The sequence below is a fragment of the Sesamum indicum genome, linkage group LG9 (genome assembly GCF_026168435.1).
Source record: "Sesamum indicum cultivar Baizhima isolate 11 linkage group LG9, ASM2616843v1, whole genome shotgun sequence".
Taxonomy (NCBI): Eukaryota; Viridiplantae; Streptophyta; class Magnoliopsida; order Lamiales; family Pedaliaceae; genus Sesamum; species Sesamum indicum.
In genome coordinates, this window is record NC_142665.1 from 4,028,446 (window position 1) to 4,053,869 (window position 25,424).

At 34.5% G+C, this 25,424-nt stretch overlaps 4 protein-coding genes and 1 non-coding gene across 5 annotated transcripts; 2 read left to right on the forward strand and 3 right to left on the reverse strand.

The window, feature by feature from the left end:
* Nucleotides 1–6,070: 6,070 nt before the first annotated feature.
* LOC105170524 (uncharacterized) lies at nt 6,071–8,560 on the forward strand. The gene is made up of 4 exons (XM_011091321.3): nt 6,071–6,452; nt 6,553–6,759; nt 7,348–7,542; nt 8,121–8,560. Exons 1-4 carry the CDS (start codon nt 6,447–6,449, stop codon nt 8,172–8,174), a joined length of 462 nt encoding a protein of 153 aa, XP_011089623.1. The 5' UTR covers nt 6,071–6,446; the 3' UTR covers nt 8,175–8,560.
* A 1,232-nt stretch (nt 8,561–9,792) lies between these two features.
* LOC105170525 (embryonic stem cell-specific 5-hydroxymethylcytosine-binding protein) lies at nt 9,793–13,924 on the forward strand. Its single transcript, XM_011091322.3, has 8 exons — nt 9,793–10,053; nt 10,174–10,330; nt 11,437–11,522; nt 11,808–11,920; nt 12,270–12,335; nt 12,418–12,527; nt 12,612–12,677; nt 13,041–13,924. Exons 1-8 carry the CDS (start codon nt 9,959–9,961, stop codon nt 13,671–13,673), a joined length of 1,326 nt encoding a protein of 441 aa, XP_011089624.2. The 5' UTR covers nt 9,793–9,958; the 3' UTR covers nt 13,674–13,924.
* Nucleotides 13,925–15,794: 1,870 nt separating this feature from the next.
* On the reverse strand, nt 15,795–16,738 carry YLMG1-1 (YGGT family protein). Its single transcript, XM_011091323.3, has one exon. It carries the CDS (start codon nt 16,674–16,676, stop codon nt 15,981–15,983), a length of 696 nt encoding a protein of 231 aa, XP_011089625.1. The 5' UTR covers nt 16,677–16,738; the 3' UTR covers nt 15,795–15,980.
* A 1,012-nt stretch (nt 16,739–17,750) lies between these two features.
* LOC110012604 (uncharacterized) lies at nt 17,751–19,891 on the reverse strand. The gene is made up of 3 exons (XR_016067409.1): nt 19,608–19,891; nt 19,249–19,292; nt 17,751–19,178 (listed from the first exon to the last, which is right to left on the reverse strand). It is a non-coding gene; the product is annotated as an uncharacterized LOC110012604 (transcript).
* Nucleotides 19,892–21,258: 1,367 nt separating this feature from the next.
* Nucleotides 21,259–24,631, reverse strand: LOC105170527 (4-hydroxy-tetrahydrodipicolinate synthase, chloroplastic). Its single transcript, XM_011091324.3, has 3 exons — nt 24,287–24,631; nt 23,381–23,465; nt 21,259–22,574 (listed from the first exon to the last, which is right to left on the reverse strand). The coding sequence occupies exons 1-3, from the start codon at nt 24,330–24,332 to the stop codon at nt 21,647–21,649; spliced, it is 1,059 nt and encodes a 352-aa protein (XP_011089626.1). The 5' UTR covers nt 24,333–24,631; the 3' UTR covers nt 21,259–21,646.
* Nucleotides 24,632–25,424: the final 793 nt, after the last annotated feature.

Below are 25,424 nucleotides of genomic sequence, written 5' to 3' on the forward strand. Positions count from 1 at the left end.
CACGAGAGCTACCTGTTTCTGGTTGATATTTAATATTGCCTCGTTGCACGTGAATTATCCTAACTTTTAGATATTGATATTTTTTTCATATTAATTGGAATGAAAATATTGCAGAATGTGGACCATATAGTATAAATTTTCCTTGTGATGCCACTCAATTATTGTTAATTTATGTAATAACTTTTCCGTCAGTAATGTTTTTTTTGGTCAATTAAAAGTCGGGTCTAATTAATTTTATTGTTGTAATGTTAGTTGAGAGAATGTGATGATTATGAGCTTGGTTAAATTTATTGAGATATCATTATCTGATTTAAGCTCCAAATATTGTGATGAATTCATCTAACAATCCGATTATGATGAATTCTATATTTATTATGGGTTCCTAATATTTAGATAGAAGCTTTAGCGATTTAACCATTAAATTTGATTCTCAATGTATGTACATGTTTCGAGTAATGTGCATATCAGCTGTTATCATTTCTTTATATTTAAAAAGAAAAAATTCTCTGGACTTTGTATGAATTTTAAATTGTGAAATTTTAAAAATATAAAGAAATAATGAAATTTTATTTAAAAAGAAGACCTAAAGAGTGGTAAATCATAAATGAGTGTTGGGGGTGGGGGGGTGGGGTAGGGGTTTTTATATTTGAGTAGGTTTGCGTGAAGGGGAAAAAGGTTTCTTCTTGGATGATTAAATGGTTGAGCAACTGGGCTTTGGGCACGCGTCCTATGACTCGCGCTTTTTGGCGATATGCACATCGTTACTTGCTCCGGGGCACCTCTTTTTGACAAAGATTTGTGGTCCCCACTTTCGTCATGTCTTCATGATTTTGTTCGTGGGAGACTTCTCGTGACTAGTTGCTTTCTTTTCTTCTTTTTTGTTTCCGGTAAATTAATCATGAACAACCTAAATGTTGATTATTCTTCTTTCTCTTTGTTTTTTTGTGTGTTGCGGATAATCAATTACATAAATTAGTTTGATATTTTTGGATGATTATAATATCAACCTCCATTTTTTTTAACTATAATTTATCTAATTTTGAGATCTCTCTAACAAAATTCCAATATAGAAAATATTGTTGTTATCATGAAAAAGACTATATGAATTTATATTTGCTCTTGAAATTTGTGACTAATAATTTGGACATATATATCTTTTACAACGGAATTGCATATTTAGTATTATTATATAACTTAGGGGGTTCAAACGTAATATTCTTTCGTAAGTTAAAATCCTAATTGAGTTTAATTGGTAGTTCAGAAATTCTATATATCTTTTTATTTATTAAATAAAATTAAATTAAACCTTTAAATACTTAATATTTAAAAACATTAAATTTAAATTTTTTTGAAGTGAACAATAGATAATTTAGTAATTTTCTCACACTTACCAATTGAACCCAAAAATGGTCCGAGGTTAAATTTTCATAGTCGAGTGGGTCATAAATTGCTCTAATCTCGGTACCCTACCTAATTTACACACAAAAAAATTCATGTCACCCACTCAAATAAATACCCAAACGAATTGCGCAAGATTGAACTGAGAGCATATATTACAAACTAAAAAAAGAAAAACAGATATACCATATGATTCAATAATCCATAACCCATATGACTGACATGATGTCCATCCACCACTGTACCCTTTGTCACTAGTAATTAATTAGCTAGATACCCCTCAAAAAGTCACATATTGCTCTTCTTACCCTCATTTCCAGGCCTGTGACGTTTAGGAAGCATTGATTATGTGCCATCACTTTCAACTCCCATGTACGGCTACCATTTATTACCACTAACCCATATGTTGTAATGCTTACCAAATTTTCATCACCAAAAGTTTACAACATATGGATGTATAATGTGTATAGGGAACGAATACTTAGTCCATTTATAGAGAAAAAATGGATAGGATCATATCTCTGAACTAGTCTGATTTTGTGAGAGATGGGTTGAGTTGCGTGTCTCAGTCAGTTGGTGCAGAGAGATCATAGCTGAGAATTTGGGAACAACTCTCTAGATGGTTTCCAAGTTAGGTTGGCAAGCGTTTGCAGATTTTTAGGACCTAACTCCTAAAGGATTGCACAGTTGGAGTGGGCTTGATGGATCTTCAAATGGGCTTTGAACTGATAAACCCAATCAAGTGAGAGTGCCCAATACTCTTGGGCTTTATTTCATTTCCTACAGTTTATTGGGTCATTGGGCTTTCGAGAAAAGATCAAGACCTTCTATTACAGTTCAAACATAGTGTATTAGTGTCACATCACCCCCTAATAATCCTTTCTCTCACAATAAACTTTAAAATGTGTTGGGCTAAAGCTGGTTACAAATTTACAATTTACCACCGTATTAGCAGTTGGGGTGATGTTTGGATCTGCTTATAGCTTATCAACAAAAATGAAATGGGCTCACACCAATTTTTATTTCAAACCAAAAATCATTGAAAATAAAAAAGCAGAAAGAGGTATGGGAAGTTGACATACACATAATCAAATCAGAATATATATATATATACACACACTTGAATAAATTAATAAATTAAAAGGGAAGAGAGAGAGAGAGGCACATAGCACCAAGCACAACTCACCTCAACGCATGTGGGGTTAACTTCAAAAGCTCATTTTCAACTTTTCTTTTCTATTTTTTGATCACATTATGTCTTCTCCCTCGATCTTTGTGTCCTTCCTTGTAAACTACCATAATTATTAAAGAGTAAAATACACTTTGTATCTTGAATTATTTGTAATCTAATATTTTTCTCTCTAAAGTAATAAATATGACACTTACCTCTTCATTAGATAGAAGGCTCCTTCATGCTTTAAATAATTGTATTATTTTTAATATATTTTAATATTTTGCACATTAAATCATCATTAAATTATTTTTTAACTAATTTTTTTAATAAGTGAAAAAATTATATTAAAAATAGAGTATAAATTAATATATATAATAGCTACACAATAAATATAATCTAATCAACAACTCATATATACTTCTTAAAAGAAATTAACAAATATATATATATATATTAACCAAAAGTTTATATTTTTAGAAAAAAATGAATAAATATATTTTTAGCATATTTTTTTAAAGAAAATATGTTTAAAATCAATATTTAATTATTCATCTTTAGCTAAAAGAATAAATAGTTAATAACTTAATTTTATCACCAGATTAATAAAAACTTTTCATGAATTTTTTTTGTATACTTATTGTACTCGTTTATTAACTTTGAGTTTATAAAAAAAAATCAAACTATTTAACTCATTAATTATATTTTATTTTATTATAAATAAAAGATAATTTTTTTCAATTAAAAAAATTAATCAAACTTAAAATGCAAAATTTCTACAAAAAATTCTTTGAGCTAAATATATATATATATATATATAATATAAGGGCAATATTATCTAAAAATTTAAATGTGGGAGTAAATGTCACATTTATTAATTTATGGGGATAATTATTACATGACAAATAGTCCAGAAAGCAAAGTGTCTTTTACCTATTATTAAATGCAATGTGTTATAAAATCGATGTTCTCAAGTATTATTTGTTCTAATTTCATAAATTCGTCTCTTACCCAATGTTAAATATTGTAATATGAGATGCAATCAGTGTCTCATGGTTTGATTCCACATTGTTTATTTTGGTTTAAGATTTTTTTTTAATAATTTTATGGTGTAAAAATGTCTTATTAAAAACTTAAAAATTGCATAAGTTTATTATGTGTGGTTTTTAGTTACAATTTAGAAGTTAATTAATTGTGTGTGTGTGTGTTTTTCTTTTGTGTATGGACATTAATTTAGTTCATTAACTATTCAACTTTTGACTGTGTCTGTCGAGGTTGAATTATTAGCAAAAGGGGCCTACCAATTTCTTACATGAGCACAGAGACATCAGACATGATTGTGGATATTTCTTACAAAATTAATTTCTTTTTTTTCCGATAAAGGTAATTTTCATTAAGTAAAAAAAAGTATAATAGTACAATACATCTTGCTTAATCTAAGCGGTTTCCTCAGGTCAAGGAATCCGCCATAAGCGATAAAACGCACAAGTGCTAATAGCAGTAGGTAATTCTACACTAAGAATCCTCTACTGCACATCTCGAACCATCGGCGCACCCACAGTGTGTGTATCTCTATGTACTCTATCAAATCGCGTAATGTTGCGCTCATGCCAGATATACAAAATTAATTTCTTAACATTTAATGAACAAAATGAAACAATTATTTGTCTAATTCTGATTATGTAATGAAGTTTATCATTCCATTTACTATCAACACGATGGTAGATTATATTTAGATGAAACGATTTTTTAAATTTTAAGAAAGTATTTAGAAAGAGAATTTCAAACGACTTTATATTAAAATAGTTTAAAATTTATAAATATTTCACAAAACATGGTTTAAAATTAGAATTAAATAATTCAAAAACCATTCGTAATATGAATGATCTAAATAAAGTAAAACTCGTCATTTTATATGAGGGGTACTAGTATGGTGGTTGGCCTATCGGGCCAGATAATTGGGCACGTATCGAAATCAATCATTTTGTGACAATTAAGTTTCCTTAATTGAGATAATTTATTTTTTTCAAATATTTTATTTTACAATCTAAATTTACCTACACACCCCTTAAATTATACCATAAAATTTGAAAAAATATTCATGAGGATCACACTTGAGTTGAGAAGCTCTCCCACTCCCACCAACCAAAAAATCTTGATATTAATGTTGTAGGGCCAATTCCCCCAACACAATTTACTGCTCTCAATAAAGTCCTACAATGTGATGTTGTTCAATTAGATATATGTATATAACTTAATGTAGTATGTACTGTTTGAAAACTTCCAAATAAATTTGACCACCAAGAAAAAATAGCCCATGAATTTTATTTTATGTTAAGTTCAAATAAATTAATATGTATATAGTTTGATGTGATTGGTGTATAATTTATAAAAAATAGTTAATCATATTATATATATATTTGTCATGAAAATGATATATAATGTTAAAATGATAATTATTCGTATTATAACTCTGTATAATAATACTTATAATATAATTTAGGGATTGGAAAAGTTCACCAATCGAAAAGAAATATAGTAATGTCATTCTCAAATCAATATGGAGAAAGCTAGTTTTCGTTCGTTATCAAGAAAAAAATACAATGAGAAGCTAGTATTAAATACGACAAGAAGAAATCTAACTAACAAACTACTAACTAATCAAATCTAAGAATGATAGAAAAATCGTAACAAACACCATGATAGTACAGAAAAGGACAAAATAGCAAAACTGTACAGAAAAGACAAAACAAGAACGGAGGTCGTTGGCGACCTAAGGACCAAGGATGGCGATGCGACCTCGATGCAGCCTGCGATCTCGTGGGGTTACTTTGTTCACAGGGATAATTATACCTCATCTTTTGAACTTTTGTGTAATTATACATGAACCTTATGTGGTTTAGAAAATTACATTTAGTATCTATGGGGTTTGCTTCTATTTAATAAATACGTCATTCCATTAGTTAAAATTTATTAAATTTGTTGATATTAAAGAATAATGAATGAAAATATAACGGTGAAGATATACATACTCACATGCATTAATGTATGAAGATGTATAAGGACAATAAATCAGTAATAAGTCATTTTAGGTGTTAATATGAATTTTTATCTATTTTTTTGGTTAATATCAATAAATTCGGGAATTTTGACTAACAGAAGGATTTATTTATAGATGGAAACAAACCGTAAAAGTATTAAGTATAATTTTCAAAACATAAGAAATTTACATCTAATCACACCAAACTTCAGGCGAATGCAGTGTAATTGTTCCAATAACTTAGACCTAATTTGAAAAAAAGTCATACTTTACCCAAAATTATTATTTTTTAACAAAGAAATTGTGTTCCTAAAATAAATAAATTTGAGCCCTAATTACCAGCTACATAAAATGAAGAGCAATAACAGCTCTGATCAAAAGTGATAAAAGATTTCACCAAATAAAGCTCTAAAGTACTGAAACACAAGAGCAGAAGGCAGAAGTAGAACCTCCTCTCTCTCTCTCTCTCTCCCCCCCCCTCTCATTCTCTCTCTTCCTCACCTCTCTGTTTTGTTGTCTGGTAGTGCTGTTATTCTTAGATATCTGGGCTTCTTTCCTTTCCCTTTTTCCTTCTCTACACTGTCACTCCCTCCCTATTTCCATCTATCCATTTAAGATCGCTTTCTCTCTCAACCCCACATACTATTTCCCTTTCCTGTTGCAAAAGAATAAAGCAAAAACAACCCCATTTTTCACCCCTTTAAATGGGATCCCCCCATGCCCACCAATACAAAGCACCCACAAATATCCCTTCTGAATCACAAGTCAATACCCAAGATTCTTGAACCACCCCTCGTTCTTTCTTTCTTTCTTCACGCCATTCCTTAATTTCCTTCCATGGATGTAAGCGACTACTAGCTTGTGTTAATTTCTTTGCAGAAAACGTGATTTAAGTTGTCTGGTTATTCTTCAAAGTTGTTCATTTGTGTATCTGTGTGTATAGGAGTTTAACTGGAGGAGGAGGCATGTGCCCGCGTTTGGGAGCTGGGATTGCGACGACGACACGCCTTTCACGCAGTGCTTTGAGTCGGCGAGGCAAGCGGGCATGGTGCGGTACAGCTACTGCGAGGACCGGGACTTGTACGTCGCCGGTGATCTGTACGAGAATGATGTTGTTACTCCTGCTATGATTGTTGTTCCTCGCCACCGGGTAAGGTCCATACCTTTATATACTCATGTATTTGGTATATGGTGTCCTTTCTTGATCAATCAATAAACTAGTGAAAATGGAGAAGGAATAATTGTGCTACTTTCCTCGGAATTATGTTGCAGTGTGCACTCGTGTTTTACATTACAATTTTCCAGGAAGATGGTTGATAAGAACGTTTTTTTTTTCGAAAAAATAGGGGTGGTGGAGTAATTTTTAGGAGTTGGTGGATTCTTTTTGTAATATAATGAAAGTTATGAGGTGTTTGTGTAATTATGATGCATTCATTTCATGTATATACATTTGGTGGGTGGGGCGGGATGTTGAGACATTATGCCCTTGTTTTTAACATTGAAAAAGGAAGAAGAAACTTGTTGGTAATTGATTTTAGTCGAATTGTAAACGTATGCAGAAAAATATGAAAAGAAGTTAATTGCAGGAAAGACGTTCCCTTATCAAGTAAACTTTTCTTTTTTTGATTAAGTTGTGATTTTAGTTATAAAAATGAATGCTTTTGTAGTGCTTTTTGGTGGGGGTGGGGATTATTTGTTTATGTCATGATATATGAGAATGAGTATGATTGATTTTTAGGGAAAAGTAGGATATGCAAAAGGGAAAGAAGGGAAAAAGGATGGGTGGGTGGTGTGCGATTATGACTGTGAATTGAAAGCACCACCAATCCCTGTCTCGACCTCCCCCGCTCCTCCACCTAGACGAGCACCGAAAGCTGTCGATGAAGATTTGTACAAGATCTCCCCGGATATCCTCCGTGCCCACGGCAAAAGGGTAAATCTTTAATCCCACCAAACGTTATTCTTAGAATGTAAGGAGATTTTTCAAGTTCCGGATGATCACAACCATTTATATAATGGCCCCACGTAGGGTAGTGTACAACATCAACAGATGGTTGTGATTGTCCGAGGACGTTCTAAGAACTACACAATCCTGCTAAAATATTTGTTTGTTGCAATAGATAGGTGCATTCCTCTTGGTTGTTGAATGAATGAGTGAGACATGACAACATCCTGGTGATCCGATCGGAAAAAATGATGATATTGGTATTACTATATCTCAAACACATGACTCACAATAATATAAGCTTTTAAGCTTTCGACAACGTAATCTGCATAATGTTATTGATAATATTATAAGAAATATATGTCATGTTGTCAAAATACACGAGGGTATTTTTAGGAAGTTTATGAAAGTTTACAGTCAGATCAACCACCGGGATGCGATCGTTTGCTGAAGATAAGTAACAAGGAAGGGCATTTTAATTTCTAAATCTACAGGGGATGGGGAGGAAAATGTGATTATCTCTATTTTTTGGTATTGATGTATTACACCTTTGTATTCTCTTGCAGAAGAGAGCATGGGGTTTCTTTTCAAGCTGCCTGCGCCCAGCTTGTGGCTCTTGAACTCTGGTGAAATCTCATATAGGAAGGACCGGTACATACATGGCAAGAAACAGACAACAATTGTTACTGCTAAAGCTGAATTATATCATGGGGTGTTGGAATAGTGTGATTTGAGTGTAGTAAGCAAATGGAAAGAACCCAGAGATATATATTTGGGGTCAAGGAATTAGAACTCATCAATATCATATGGTAATGGATGAGTGAGTCTTGTTGCTCACTGTTTCTTGGCACTTCTTTTCATCTCTTTTGAGTGCTTTTATGCAGAGCAGTGAATAGTAAAAGTTGTCAAGGCTTGTGAAAAGTAAAAGGTTTCCTTCCCCATGCTATAATTACAGAGTGTTCCTCATCAGTCTTTATTCTTACATCCATGTTGTTTGCTGGTCTCAGGAGTTTGTAAGCTTTTTTGGAGCATTTTGTTTTATTTTTTTCTTAATTTTTTTAAAACAAAATCTCCCATCTTACAAGCTCAAACAAATTTACAAAACTCTTTAAATAAATTTAACCAACCAAACACCCTCCAATACTGCAGACATTGAGTTGTGGGAAAATTGGATGAAATTGAAGCATAAGCAAGTGGGAATTTGGGATTGGGAAGTAAGTGAAATCAAAGTTGGTAGAAGTGATGTGTTTTGTGTTGGAAAGTGGAGTTAAAACTTGAGTTGAGTTATTAGAATGAGAAATGTAAGAAACGTGGTAAAGAATTTGGTTTGAAGTGTATGTCACTTTTGGCCTTGCATCTACCCACCTACATTTTACTCTAAGAATCAACAATTTTTACCAATCCAATTAATCTCTCAAACTCTTTTTGGGTTTCGTATATTCATTGTCCTAAGATCAATCTATAATTTTGGAGGGGGATACCACTTTCCATTCTTACCAGCCAAAATGAAATTTCCACAAAATTTTGAGTTTAGACGCAACCCGGATTTTGTGTCAAGTTGCTGGTTAGAAGGAGAGATGGGGCAACAAAAGATATTTGGAGGGAAGTGGTTTTCTTACTCATATAAATACCTTACTTCTTCTTTGTTTCTTCCATTTTGCACACACTAAGGCTTCTTTTTATTTGACGTGATAGAATTTAAGTAGCATAGATAATTTTAGAATTACAGTTCAACGAACTACAGTAGCGGGCTTTAGCTATTAATACCGCCACCAATTTAAAATAAAGTAAATAAAAAAAATAAAAGTGATTAAGTGGGTTATTCCCACTAATAACTCAAAGTAAAGGTGGCATAAATGTTAAATATTGAAGTCAATTTAAAAATTAGATGTCACTGTGGAAGGACTGCAAGTTTGAAAACCTTATTGATCGACAATAATTCAAGTAGAAGTTTTGTTTAGAAAGATCCATCGATACGTGCAAGAGCAATGTAGATTGAATTTGAATTGAAAAAAATAATTATTTTCAATATTTGAAGGAAAATCGAAAAATTATTATTATTATTATTATTTTTATGAAATTTCATTGGAGGAACTGATTTAAAATAAATTGAAAAGATATGGATTAATTTAAATGGAATCAAATTAAAATGAATAAAATGGTATATTTATTTAAAAAAAAGAAGAAGGAACAAGGGAAATAGAATGGAGGGCACATACATGATAATTGATACAATTAGGTAAGGTCCAAACAAGGCGCAGTAGTGGGCAATCATCAATCTAGAAATAGAAATCAAACGGTCGTCCAACAGTTTCCCCCTTTCCAACAATTTCCACACTCTTCCCGCTCTGCTTCACCATTCCTTCCACCAAACCCTCAAAACCGAAGCCCCGCGCGAAAGCTGATGTGTGGAAGAGGCAGGTGTACTTTGAGGCCCGATGATTTCCCCCGGGCCTGCCATCTCAACGGCCGTCCTGTCCGCCACCTGAATATGGACCGGTAATTCTGCAGAAAACCCCTGAAAATTAAGATTCTGTTTTTAGTTGATTTGTGTTGGATTAATCACTTGGTTTGAAGTTAAAAAAGTGCTGATTTTGAGTAATACTGAAACTTGAGTAGGTACCAGCCATCGTATAACGTTGCCCCCGGGTTCAACGTGCCGGTGGTTCGGCGAGACGAGGAAGGAGATAGCGACGGCGTCGTTTTGCACTGCATGAAGTGGGGGTTGATTCCGAGCTTCACTAAGAAGAATGAAAAGATTGACCACTTTAGAATGGTAATGGAGAATTACTTGTATTGGAGCTTTTTTATTTCTACCCCTTTTTATTTTAATTTATTTATTCTTTTGTCTAGCACAAAAGTACACCGTGCATGTGTTTTCATGTGTAAGGGCTTGTTGTAGCTTGATACAGTTATATTGCTTGCCTGTTGGTGATCGAAAGTTAACTGCAATCAATGTGCACATATCGTGGAATGTATTCGGAGTAGAAGTCTTGGGAACATACCGGATTAAGAATATTGTGGCAGTCTCAGAAGCAAAAGAAGTGAGATTAAGAAGATTGTTCAAAGCTTTTTGAAATGTTTTATCTCGGTGGAACTATTGATTTGAGACCCTTGTATGCTTAGATTAGTGATTCTGAGCCTGTTCATCTAATAATTAGCCTACCAGCTTGAAAGGATAAAGCCTGCTGCTCTGCAACTCAAACTGTGAGTACTAGGCACTAAATCTTAGCAATGTTTGTCTCATGTACCTAACTTTCTGGTATAAATGATGCTATCAGGTTGCCTGGTCATTTAGGTTATTAATCATGGCAGTTTTTCTATCAAGTTAATAATAATTGCCGCTGAGTTGCCATGAGTGGTTATTGGTTGCAAGGAACCCTTTTTATTGACCTTCATGGATTGCTTTTAGTCTTGGACTACCAGTAAGAATATCGTGCAGCACTCCTTTTGAATTTTCTTATCTAGAATGCACTTCTTTATGTTGTTTTCTTCAAGATCTTTCAGGATGCCCTTTAGTCTTAATTCACTATGATTTCTCAAGATAAATCTGTATACAAAATGTTGATGCAAACTGTCTTCCTGCTAATTATGAATACAAACATGTTGATGCTAATGTGTTCATTTTAAATTCATTGAGTGGATACAAACATGTTGATGCGACTGTCTTCCTGCTAATGATGAACCTGAAGTTCACAGGACCCTAGCTGTATCAGTGTTTTATTTGCTGACGACCTTATGGCCCTGCTTATTTATTACATCATTGTACCAGTTCCATTTTGTTGCTCCTGTAAGGAGTATTGTCTTAAATAATGCTAAAGTGGTGAGACATCAAGAAACTTCCTTGTCTCAATGCAATCTGAGTATCGCTGTCATTTGCAGTTTAATGCTCGGTGTGAATCAATTAGGGAGAAGGCTTCTTTCCGTCGACTTCTTCCAAAGAATAGGTGCTTGGTGTCGTTTGAAGGGTATGCACTATGCAATGATATGCATGTAATGTTGTCTACATTTGCTGCTTTTTTTGTACACATATTTGGTATCTTTCCCTTTGCATGAGAGGTTAATTCCACCCGTTTTTGTCCCGATGTACGGCTTATAGCTAGAATCCCTCTTTCTTTCAGCCCACTTTCTCCCATACTGTGTAACTAGTAACTGTCTGTCACCAGCTGCATTCAGCTTTCAATGAACCCTATTCATCTCTTTTCATTCGTCTTTAGTGTTTAGTGTTTACATCCATCAAATTTTGTTTCCAGATTTTATGAATGGAAAAAAGATGGATTGAGAAAGCAACCATACTACATACACTTTAAGGATGGTCGTCCCCTCATCTTTGCTGGACTATTTGATTCTTGGAGAAGTTCAGAAGGTGAAGCATATATTTACATGTTACTTAGTTGTTTACCAATGCAGTCTCTATGGTTTAGTATATGATTTATTTTTTATTTCTTGCGTTCAAAAGAGTAACAGTGTTTAATTGGTTTTGCTATATTTAATTCTTCCTCTGTGACATTTTCCTTGTGTCTAAATAAGCAAACATATTTATAAAAATGTCCATATTTTTTCTGTTTCTGCTTTTCCAGCCCTTTCCTTCTTTCCCCAAGACATGATAGCTGCTGCAACAAAACTCTTACCTCTTCTATGCTTTGTATAAATGCTTATTCATTTGCTCAAACTTTTTTGCTTGTGTTCAGTTGGTTTCCCTTTTCTTAATGCAGGAGAAATCCTTTATTCCTTCACTATCGTCACAACAACTTCATCATCATCTCTGGAATGGCTTCATGGTTTGTATATCTTCAATTAGCATTCACATTATTGCAGCATCTACATTTCTAACCATACTTTGATTCTCTGTTATTGTTATAGACAGGATGCCTGTTGTCTTGGGAAACAAAGAATCAACTGATTCCTGGTTGAATGATGCTCCCTTGTCCAATCTTGACAAAATTCTCAAACCATATGAAGGAACAGATTTGGTAAAGGCCTAAATTCTCTGTTTCTCTTGTTGATGATTACTAGGGATATGAACAAGAATTTGAAAGTCCAACCTTCTCTGGCAGGCTTGGTACCCTGTGACAACCGCGATTGGTAAGCTTTCTTTGAATGGACCAGAGTGCATTAAAGAGGTAAATCTTATTGCACTGTTTGATATATACACCAAATAAAAACTCGACCGTGAAAGTAGTGTTTGGAGAAGAATCTACTTTTATGCTGCTTATGCAATGTGATTCAATTGAAAGTCATCATAGCAAAGAGCTAATAACGCATGCTCTGCAATTCACGTTTGACTGCACATCATTTGGGGCCGGCGTCCATTGTTTTAAGCTTTTTGGTTATAAAATCAGATTCTTAAGAGATCATCTGTAACATGTGGAGGGACTTTGTTCTTTGACTGTAAAATCTATGCATATTCCCAATCCTTGCTGTATATTCTCCTATAAGTAAAAGTAAGGTGTGATCGAGTACTAAGTTTGCCGGACTCAATACAGATACAGATAAAAACAGAGGAGACCAAATCAATCTCACAGTTCTTCTCAAAGAAAGACATATGTGCCAAGCCACCAATTAAGAAAGAGCCCGTCGAAGCTACTGAGCAGGAAAGTATGAAAAATGAACTTGAAAATCAGTCAACACTTGAAAACAAGAGAATGAAGGCTGAATCAGTTCAAAATGGTCAGCAGAAAAGTGTGAAAGAGGAACCTGAAAGCCAATTGACACTTGACAACACCACAGTAACGGCTGAACCAGTTCAGAACAGTCAGCAGAAAAGTGTGAAAGAGGAACCTCAAAGCCAATCAACAGTTCAAAATAGGAGAATGGAGGGCGAACCAGAAGAGAATAGCCAGCAAAAAAGTATGAAAGAGGAACATGATGAAAGCCAAGATGACTACCGTCAAACAACTACCAAGAAAGATGATGGTGATAACACATGTGATATTTATACTCTATCTCCAGAAGGGGCTACCAGTAGCATAGAGAAGCGAGACTACTCGGAGTTTTCTGCTCATGCTAAGCCATCTACTAGAGAAACTGAAAGGCGACATACCACACCAGTAAAAAAGAAAAGCAAAGGTGCAGATGATAAACAACCAACGCTCTTTTCTTACTTTGGGAGAAGCTAATAACTTGTTTGATCTATGCTTTTGCTGCGCTAAGACATCTGTGTACATAAGCATGGTGAATATGGCATGAAGCTGAAGTAGGTGGGAGTTGTTAAACCGCAGGGCAGAAAATTTTGGTTTACCACTCTTTAATGCGGTTTGTAATTTGGTGAACAATGTTATGCTTCTCAGGCTGTATCTTCTGCTCGAGACGCATTTACGCTGAAATTACTCTGTTCCATAGCCGCCTTCTATGAAGATCATCTGCTATATGACTCTGACCTAAATCTTCAGTTCTTGATTGGCACTCTGGTTGGGGTAAACAGGTTTGGGTTAAATCCGAGTACATCCAGAATTGGTGCTTTGCTTGGGGTAGATCTTGAAAAGGGTCTTAAGAGATTATATTGGGGTTTTAAGATGTATGATTTTTTTTCAAAACATGTTCATACCTATATACTCTTGCATAAAAGATAAATATTATATTTATAAATTAAATTAATACTACAAACTAATCAATAGTTTATAGTTTAGACATGTATAAGTAACACATTTTTAAATTTTCAAAAAATAATATATATATATATGTGTGTGTGTGTAAATTTCTAAATTATCACTTCTTTATTTACACAGAACATATATATATTTATAACAAATAAGCAGATTTAACACTTTCATATCTGGATCTCAAGCAGATTGCTTCTCAAATGATCCTTTCCACAGTCCACACGAAGAAACAAACATGAGAACTTAATCTAATCTCAACAGCTGTATATTCAGATATTCTAGTAATGCCTCTACGCTGCCATTGCTATATCCGTAAATGAAGAAATGGCATTTCCAAAGCACCCAAGCAACCAATTAATAAATCTAAACTTCGGTTGATATAGGGTTTTTATCCTGAAAAAGCGATTGGTTGGGGACCGAGGAAGAGAACTATCATCTTAGGTGGCAAGATCATGCGCAAAAGACAAAGAAGAAAACTAATCACCTCTAACAATTTCTTATCGTCTCTTCATTCAGGATGCTGGTTCCAATGGAAGCACATAGCATTCACATGGAGAAGACAAGGAGGGAGATCTCAGGTTCTGTATACAAAGATCAAATGTAGCTAACACAAAAACACACCAATCGCATAAGAGCCTCATCAAATCTTGTGGACATAGCATTTCGAACAAGGCTCAAACTTCTAGTTCATGAACATAATGTGCATAGTATCTCAACTGGCCGAATATTTTAACTGTCCACACATGACAAGTGCAAAATCTTTCCTCGAATTTGACAGCATTATCAGGTATACAACTCCAATCCATATCGAAGGTAGCCTCAATGAACCCTTCCAGCAATTCCTTTTAGGACATATAAACAAGTAAAGGGAATTGTAAAAACATCTGGTATCTGTAGATATACACTGATTCATGGACTTAAAAACCCTACAAAACATGTCAAGAACCATCCGGCTGGGGATACAAGGTGATAATTTATCTTAATGCAAAAGATAAGGACTAATCTCCCCACAAACTTTCTTATAGTCTTTCTCCTTCATACGGGGATATTAATGCGACTTTGGAATCATACCAGCATCGATATCACTCTAACAGAACTTTGCAATCTAACTAGTTCGCCATGCAAATGCTTCAATTTATTGACATTGATAATAAGTACACCTACATCTGAAAGTTGTCCTTTTCCAAGAAATGAAAAACCAGATTGAATGGCATTTGCTAATAGATACAACCAAATACATAGAGATTAGACAAAGAAAGATGACAACACAAGTATGGAATCACGGCGCTCTATGTAGGTGTCAAAAGCATAATATCAAAAGCGAGTACAGAGAAGAGGTGCCATTTCATAAAGATAAACACAGCACCAATCAGGATGACCAATAACACCTCAACTGTTACAAGCTAGTGCCCAAACGAATTAACACAAGCACCCTGCTCATTAGTTATACAGAACAAAATTTTAAATAGAAAAGAGATTGAAATCACAAACAGCAAACAAACAGAAGAAGAAATTAAATCATTTGCAGTTAATAACACCAAGTCATCTATGCAGAACAGAACTTGCTTTTTTCTCCCAACATACAATGAACAGGCATTGAAAGTACAAGAATTATGAATCCCATGTTAAGATAGGGTATTTCGAGCAATCAACATCTGAAATTATCCAATTCTATGTGACTGTAACCATAAATTCAATAACAACAAATACACTCAACCAATTCAATTCATTAATACATGCAACTGGATTATCAAAACTACTACAAAACTTCACTGTTCTATCAGTCTTACCAAGTACAAATGCCATTCAATTCAATCAACAGCCCTAGTAACGTCGCCTACTGCTGTTCAGAATCGAACCCAGCGCACCCAAAACAGCGAAAGCGAAAAGGGGACTCACATCCAATGTGTCAAAAATTGGGGGAATTATATTCCTAAACAGATTCAAATATGGATCACATAAGTCCCTGATAGCAGATAAAGGCTGCCTATCCCACGGAATGTTGGGGAACCAACTGAGCAAAACCCTAACCATCAAAACCCCACTATAAAGATCCAGCCATTTCGCCATTCCGGCGGCCACCACCGTGAACGGCGTGTTCAAAGATCCCATCGGAACATCCCTCGTCGCGGCGAAGAAAGCGGGGCCGGCTGCGGAGAGCACGGGTTCTTTCAATTGCACGGCTAAGCTAAAAATTCCGCGGGCGAAGAACTTTGAGGCGGTTAAGGCGATGGCGAAGAGCGTAGTGATAGTCCTGGTGGAGCCGGAGAGCAAATCCTGAGGTGGGTTTGAGGTCTTGGGCGATTTGATTGGTGGGTTGTCGAGTATCGGGGAAATAAAAGAAGCTGAAATTCTTGATTCTGAGGGTTTGGAGAGAGGGGAAAAAGCAAGGCGTAGGGGGAGGCGTCGGATATTGGCGGAGGGGAGTGAGACTCCAACCATGGGGTGGCGCGGGTCGACGGAAGCCATAGGGCGGCGGAGGATGAGGGTTGTTTGAGTAGCCATGAGAGAAGAAGCCATTTTCCGGAATCCTCCCACTGCTATGTTGTGGCCCTTTTTTGTGGTTCACAATGCTCTCTTCAATCCTCATTACCTCTATTTATCTAATTATTAAAATAAATAATTACAATTATAATTATAATTTTATTGAGATTGTAACTGAAACTTTTAATTTCATAGTTTTATTATTTTTATTCAAATTATTTTAAAACCAAAGCCGATTCGATTATATACATCGTCAAGAGCTTTCAATACGTGTGTAAATATATATATATATATATATATATAAACATATTCAAATATTTTATTATAATTATATATTTGTAATACATATATATCTTAACCAACATCTCTATATGATATTAGTCGTGTGATTGAAGTTTTATAGTAAAAAAGGTTTTATTCGGCCCCATCTTAGTTTATTTATATATCTTTTATCGATATTTAATAATTTTTATGTTATAATTATAAATAATGAAAGAATTTGTGTACAATTGAGATTGAAAATTTTAAAATATAATTAATAAGTATTTGTTATTACTCTAAAATTAACATCACAAACACCTAAACAAATCTTCAACTCTTTTGCTTTGGTGCAAAAATAGAAATGTGTTCAATTTTTGCAAAAAAACATAAGTAATTTTGCATTTGATTGAAAGAAGTTGAAGATAGCTACCAAATCTTACACAATAATTCAATAAACACTTGTTGCTTGCCTAATTTCAATGCACACAAACTATAATCGAAATAAAATTTAAAAAAAAAAAATAGTTAACGCTTATGCTATACATTACGTACTATCAACACAGAGGAAATAGTTGGGGTCGGAGCACATGCAACGACGAGCAACAAGCCTCCGCCACCCAGCCGTTCGCCATCATATCAACCACTATTTCCCTCAACAAACGGAAGGTTCCGACCATAACCCTCCAATGCACCACCCGTCGGACTCCAAGGCAGAATCCTCTTCCCCGATTTCCTAACCGTACTATGCCACCCTTCAACCGTCTGCGTCGTTGGTGTCGGTGTGTCCGCCACCACCGGAGTAGGGCGGAGTTGGGTGGTAGAGAGATACTCAAAGCTCTTCTAAGCATAATTGATGGAGTAGTTTGCTAGTGCCAAAAACATTTCATTGATTAATGGGTTATATAGAGTTTGCTTGTGAGTGATAGTGTAGTTTGGTGATCATGAAGGGTTATGATCACAATCTTGAAATAATTCATATTACTATATAATACTAATTATGTATATTAAAATATGTTATGAAAATGGGATTCAATTTTACTTTATATATTTAGATGTGTTAGTGTGATGATTACATGATGTAGGCTATCCTTAAGTAGGTTTAATAATCCTTCTTGGAGGCTATATCTATATTGTAGATTATTGATGTAGGTCCTTGAAGATAATATCTTTTTTGTGAAAAAATTCATGAGGGTTACCTCCATTTATTTGAAGAGGAAACTTTAGGTTATATTTAACTTGGATTAGTTATATATATGACGAGTTAACGACAAAAAAAAAGAAATAAAATTATCAAATATTAAAGCAAAAATAATTTATCATTTTGAGTTTAAATTAACCTTCTAGTCATGGAGCCTCAACTTCGTCAAATTAATTACAAAATACGGATAGTCGTATAAAACTAGTTGATTCCAAAACCAATTTTGGGGTAAAGTGAAAATGATGAGATTCTTTATATTATTCTAATTAATAAGAAAAGAAAGGGAGAGTGGGAATGATGAATGACGTTTCCATTACTGCTTGGATTGGCCCAAAGGACATATTTTAGGGTTAATTACAAATGAGTTTAAATTAATTAAAAAGCCGCCCCCCATAATTGTTACTTCTTCTCTTTATGGCCCACATTTTCTTTTAATCATATCATACATACATTACATTATTCAGCTAAATGTTTGTACTATGAAATTATAGGTATCATGTCGAATCGAATTAAAAAAAAATCAGTTGATCAAGAATTTGGTATTTTAATTTTCTCAATTCGATTGGGTAAATAATCGAAATTTGTTGGTTGGATATGGTAAATAACCAAATTAACTGAAATTTGAAAAGATAAAACCCTCCCCCAGCCTCTGCACTCTGCTCTAGTAAGAACAAACATGTGGAAGTAAAAGTGTTACACTTTGAAAAAACAGAGAATTTATATATCTATCTAAGCAAGCAGAAGAAAGATGTGAAGCAATTTGGACGAGAACTTCTCTGTCTGCATCCTCCACCAATATCCCACAGATACAGCTATCTTGTGACAGAGAGATGCTCTAACTACTATGAAACATTGATTTCTTGGTAATATTAAGGTTTCTACCTATATAAATTACACAAGTATAGAATTGAAAGGATGGATCACCTACTGCAAACGCACTTGTAACGATACGGACTGTTGACGGGATCATTGCCCTGGACCGGAACTTGCATGGCTGTGCACTTGTGCTTGCACCCTTTGCACTCGTTGTAAGTGCAGATGGGGACGACTGATCCGATCAATAATCTTTTAGAAATATCCTGCATATGTATGCATTAGTCAACAAGAGCTTCAACATGTTAGAATGAGTGATGGTTTTTTGATCTATACCTTAAACTTGAACGTTGTTTCTGCCATTTGAACTACTCTTGACCCTGTTCCATCCATACTATATACATCACCATCATCAACTCTACTAACTTTTACACTAAGTAAAAACTCGTATGAATAGAATGCCTTTTTCTTAAATAAAGAGCTAAGATCGCACGACAGCTTGTTCTATTTCAGTTCCGTCACACTGAATACGAAAAGTTATAATATTTATGTCGGAAAAAACAATATTTTTGTAGGTAAGATTATTAAAACTACCAATATGTTGACATATTTGAATGTGATTACTATATACGACTAAAGTTATAAATAAAGGGGAAATTGCGAAAGAAAATAAGGATAGTTGCAGCTAATATGACCTCTTACAAGTATCGTTGTGCAAAACAAGGTGAAGAAGAGCAACTGAAAGAATGAATGCTTCTCATTCGCCATTTTTCGTACGTCTTACAAACATAGTTTGATGGTCGAAAATGAATACGTGCAATATATATATATATATATGTATATGTGAATGTTGTGTGTGTATAGGTAGTGGTGGAATTGTGACCATAAGGAGATAGGTGGTAGGCAGGCTAAAATTATGAAACTAGTACTGCAAACCAAGGAGGTCCCCCCAACTTACAAAAGCTTCACACACACACACACACATATATATATAAAGGCAAATGCATATTTGAGAGTTTTTTTCTTAATACATTTCTATCAATTTATGCCATATATAAGTTATATAAACCTAAATGTTATACCGTTATTTGATACTTTTATATCATATTTATAATTTTTTAAAATTCAGACATACAAAATTAATCGAATAAAGGTATAAGTGTATCTGGTGAAATTACTCTATAATTTTTATAAAAATAAAAAGATCATGAAAAACGCAAGGTAGAAATTTTTATCATATATTAAAGTAGGATCATATACATTCCCATTTCTAATTTAAAAAATGATACTAAAACTGAAAGTTAGGTTTTATTTTGTCATATCTTAAAACACATACACACACACAGTAAACGTTTTTTTCCAACTCAAATGGATAAAATGACATTGACACAATTCTTTGCAAACATCTAACCAAACATTGTTGGTTTGAATGACACAGTCATATTTGTTTTCGTTGGAAGAAGAGTGACTGCACATTGGGTAGGTGAATAGTAGTAATGAGGTAAAAACATTGAGGAGTAATCTTGACAAGAACCTAATTTCCCCAGAGTTATTCATGTCTTAGTTTATGTACAGAGTGCAATACTTGATGGAAGTTGAGGATGAGTTGATGTTAGGTATTGGGCTGTGCCAAAATGTTGACTAGAGTGAAAAGGATGAATAGTATTTCTTTTGTAGTTCTGGACACCAAAACAAAAACTGGTACTTTATTAAGTATGTTAGAGGAAGTAGAAGGGGGTAAAGGTCTTACATATGTACATCATTATGCAAGAAAGATGACAAAAAGTTTGGGTAAAAGTCATATTCCACGTTGTCCAAATTCCACAAATGCAGCTTTCCGTCTGTCGCTCTCTATTCACTTCAGTCCCTGTAAGGTAACAAAGATGGATAGGGTTTATTCAAGTTTTCTTGTGGACCGAGTTTGAGTGGATTTGTCAAAGTTCAAGATCTGACTTGCTAAGAATATTTTCGCCCCGCTACATCTAATTTATAAATTTCAAAATATTGAAAAGGGTGCTTCTTAGAATAACATTACAATAACTTTCGAGATATGAAAAAATAATGTTACTAGAAAACAATTAACTTTTTATGAATTAATTTTAGGCTTTAAAATATTAAAAGAAATTCAAATAATTCTATTTGTATACATTAAAATTATAAACTATTAGTATTGGTTTTATATTATACGAGCTAGATGAAATATTCATATATCTTGTTCATGTATGTACAAAATTATACATTTTAGAAATACATATATAATGAACAAATACATATAATTAATCGAGTTCAAATCCCGAACACCAAAACCCCAGATCAACTCAAAACCCCTTTTGTAGTTTCAATATCTGTCTGAAATAGGAAAATCCGATCCATTTGTCATCCCTATAATTGATGAGTAGATCCACCATCATATTATTGGATACACTAATCATGTAGCTACAACAACCTCAAATAGGCAAGGCAATCACATTGGGCATGGCACCTACATATGAAATCTCAAATTACAAGTTACAAAGTCAAAGCTACATTATTGTAACCTGAGACGGAGAGATCTGAGGATGAGGAGCGAAGACATGAATAAGCAGAAAGCCGATCAAAGAACTTGTTCTGATATTTAGCTTTACCCCTCTATAAACTGCAAACAAAGATGCCAACTATTGTTCCAAGAACCAAACAGAACAGAACATCTTTAGTTCAAAACTGAATTCTAGTTCTTGCACGACGAATATGGCACCTAATACCGACCAATCAAAATGAAGTCGTCGTCTTCTAGCACCTGAACATCCTTCTCCCCAACAAAATTCTCCCTTCCAAGTTCCTTGACTATGTTCACGAACTCCACCCTTTTCGCCAACGGAAGAGGTACATATGGTAAGCGGAAAATGGGCCGGACGACTCCAAGCTGAGCAAGAGCAGTGTTTAAGCCAATAGGGTTCGGTTCTTGAAAGAGCCAATCGATTAGAGGAAGAAGTTTTGAGTTCAGTGATGAATTTGTTCCTCCGAACATCAGCTCTCTCATTAGACCGGGAACCAAGTTGCTGGCAACTGAAATTACTCCAGTAGCTCCATGAAACCACCTTGAATCATGGCATTGATCATCGTTACCGCTCCACACGACTAGTCCATTGCGTGTATATTCCTCTATCCTATCATTTCCAACACATTCCTTGACACCGGCGAAGTTGGGGCTTTTTGCTATGTTTTGGACCACACCCTGTGGAATATCTTGCCCGGTCCGTGATGGTACGTTGTAGATAATTGTAGGGCCCATGGGAAGCACGCTGTCAAAGTGAGAAATCAAACCGTCTAAGGAGGTCTTACCGTAGTAAGGATTAATGTGAAGTGCCGCGTGCATTCCAACAGCAAAGCCTTGTTCGGTTGCATGAATTGCTTCCCGGGTTGAGTTGCTTCCGGTGTTGCCAATAACTTTGATGGATCCTCCGAAACAGTTGACAGTGTGACCAATTAGCATAATGTGTTCATCCCAGCTCATCAACTGGCCTTCACCAGTGGTGCCGCCGACAATTACACCCTCAACACCATCTTCAATCTGCATGTTCACTAAGGCATCATAGGCCTCTAGATCAAATCTGCCGTCTGGTAAATAAGGGGTCTTGATGGCGGTTATCAATCTAAGAGACTTTATGTCATCAACATTAGTCCTGAAATCAGAAAATTCTACCTCACATAAATCTTTGTTTCAAAACAAAATCTTTCAACCAAAATGATTTAAACTACTTTATTTGCAGACATTCTCTTGATAAACTGCAAGCGCCACTTTTGGCGTGCATCTGCCTGAGGAGATATATGTGTATGCTATATATATCCAACAAAATGTTGTTCAAAAAGATTAATCGTGTATTGTAAGCCAAGCAACGAATTCCCTCTAATACAAATTATGCACCACTGCAAAAAAATCTACTTTTTCATGGAATTTTTTTTATTACAGTTAACAGTCTTCTAGTATCTAACCACATGCTGTAAAGATAATTTGACAATAAGAGGAGAGGATTTTTATCTCAAAAGAACAATTTGAAAATGCAGAGTGTAAACATATAATCAATTAAACTAATATTCTCTCCTTCAACAAAAAACAAGTTTGACAAACAAGGGGAGTGCATCATTGACAAGACAATTCTTAACAGCCATACAACTTAAATGTAAAAATTATACGGAGTATATCATTTGTTACCAAGAAAAAGAAAGGAAAATGAATTCAAAATGATTGTGAAATGCAGGCACACCGTGAGAGCAGAAATACAAACCTACAATATACTTCACATATTGTGGTAAAGCCATCTATTACTGAAATAAGAATCTTTTCTTTTTTTGAAGAAAATAACTAAAACTAAAGAAAGTTCACTGGCTGCGAGAAGTAAGGTTCAATGGGCGCCTGATCCATTCCACAGAGCAGAAATGAAAAACTAAAAAGATCACTTGTAAAAGCTGAAATAGAACAAACAGCCACCTGTTTTTAACTTCATAACTACGCATTGGGAGATGAAAGTTGGGAATCACAGCTGCTCTAGGAGACCTCCATTTTGGTGTCCCTCCTGCACCATGACAATTGGCATGGTATTATGTCAGAGAATGCAAAAGTATCCTGGATGAAGAGAGAGGAAATCATTCTAACTGACTTTCATTACCTGCTTTTTCTTCCTTTATTTTTATATATATATCGTCAAGAGCAAAAGCCAATTTGTATATATTATAAATTTGCAGTCTTCAAATTAAGGTGTGCGCACTGACACCAAATAGACATTTCCCCAAAACCATAAGCTCTATATTTTATCTATGCACACACCAACAAACCAGTATTTAACAATTGTAACCTCAGCATCAAGGATTAAACAAAACATGCCGCCCAATACAGTTTTTCATTATCCTATTAGTCAAACAAATGTTGTACCATTTCGAGTGTCCACTGCGATCAATAAGCAATCATGAGTTGTTAAAGCTTGTCATTGCTGGTATCATAAAGCATCAAACATATAAATGGCAAACCATTTGATTACATAATACCTTTTACCAGTTAGTTTCAAAAGACACAAGAAAAGGCACCGTAAGGTGAGTTTAGAAAACTAATGTGAGGACAAATCATAATCTTGTGGACAAAAGCAAAAAATTTAGGAATCCAAAGATTTCGAAAACATTATGACCTCATCGGCACATAGAACAAACGAATATTACCAACTTAATTATTATATTACACTAATCTTCCATCTAGAGAACTAATATAATATAAGAAACGTATAGCTGCTCTATTGTATCGATTTTGAACGTGCTAATCACCGAGCAAGACAAAGAGCTGGTACGAAGCAACTCTGCATGTGAGAGGCCAAATTCCATAATAAATTCGCATAGAAACCAGTACCTCGATGCGTAGCCTTGAGAGAACAGCATCCAAGCGCCGAAGCCATCGCAGAATACTTATAGAATCAGTGGAAAACGAAAGGAATAAACAGCAATGTGATGAACGACTTTACGTAATTCTCCGGCAATGGACGGTGATCCCGGAACCGGACGGCGGATTGACTCTCTGTGAGCGGGAACACAGCTGCATTACAATTTCTTCTATCCCAAAATCTCTTTATTAAATCGGCTAGCTTAAGATATAGCGGCGGAGGCGATAGGGGTAGAGCGGCGGTGGGAATTAAGAGGGGGAGGAGGATAGGGGTAGGGTTTTGTAAAACCACAGCGGTCGCAGCTTATGTCCAATGTGTCGGGTCCAAAATAGTACTTCCTGACAATTTGACCCGACCCAAATCTCGAGATGTTTTCTTTTCATATTAAATTCAATAAAAAATATTAATTAAGATAATTATACTTCCTTCTCAATTAAAATATGCATTTTCTCTCTCTCTATATATTTTGTTGAAATAATTAAAAATTCTTCTGTGTTTTCTAAATAGGTTAAAAAGTCCATTATATTTTGTAAAATTCAATAAAAAATACCTCTTTTATTAGTAATTAATAGAAGGTACATTACATATGTTCATTGTGCGTCTGGGGGTATTTTTTATCTACTTTTAACCTTATTTATTGGTGTTTTTTATTAAAATATCCTCATGATGTTTATATAGTTCACATGTACATCTTTTATTTATTTTGAGTGATTTTTTTATAATTTCATCTATCTAAAAAAATAAAACAACCTTTTAAATATATTTACTTAAAAATATAAAAATATATATACATATATATAATACTTGTGATTTTAGCACGGATCAAATGTCCTTGGATCTTGATGCTCGAATTGGGCTAATTTAGCGAGAGAACTTGAGAAAAACAACCTGCAAAACAACACGTTAGCACTCTGATACTTAAGTTAGTTCCGAATTTAGAAATAAATAAATATAGAGATAAATTGTAACAAGAAATTGAAGTAGAAATTGAAATCTCATAAGCAAAATATAGCAAAAGCATGAATTTGAAAGTGGCATAGAAGTAGCAAGAGAGCTTCCATATTATTGAAGAGGGGTCTGTTGAGGGGTGCTCGTCCATATTTATAA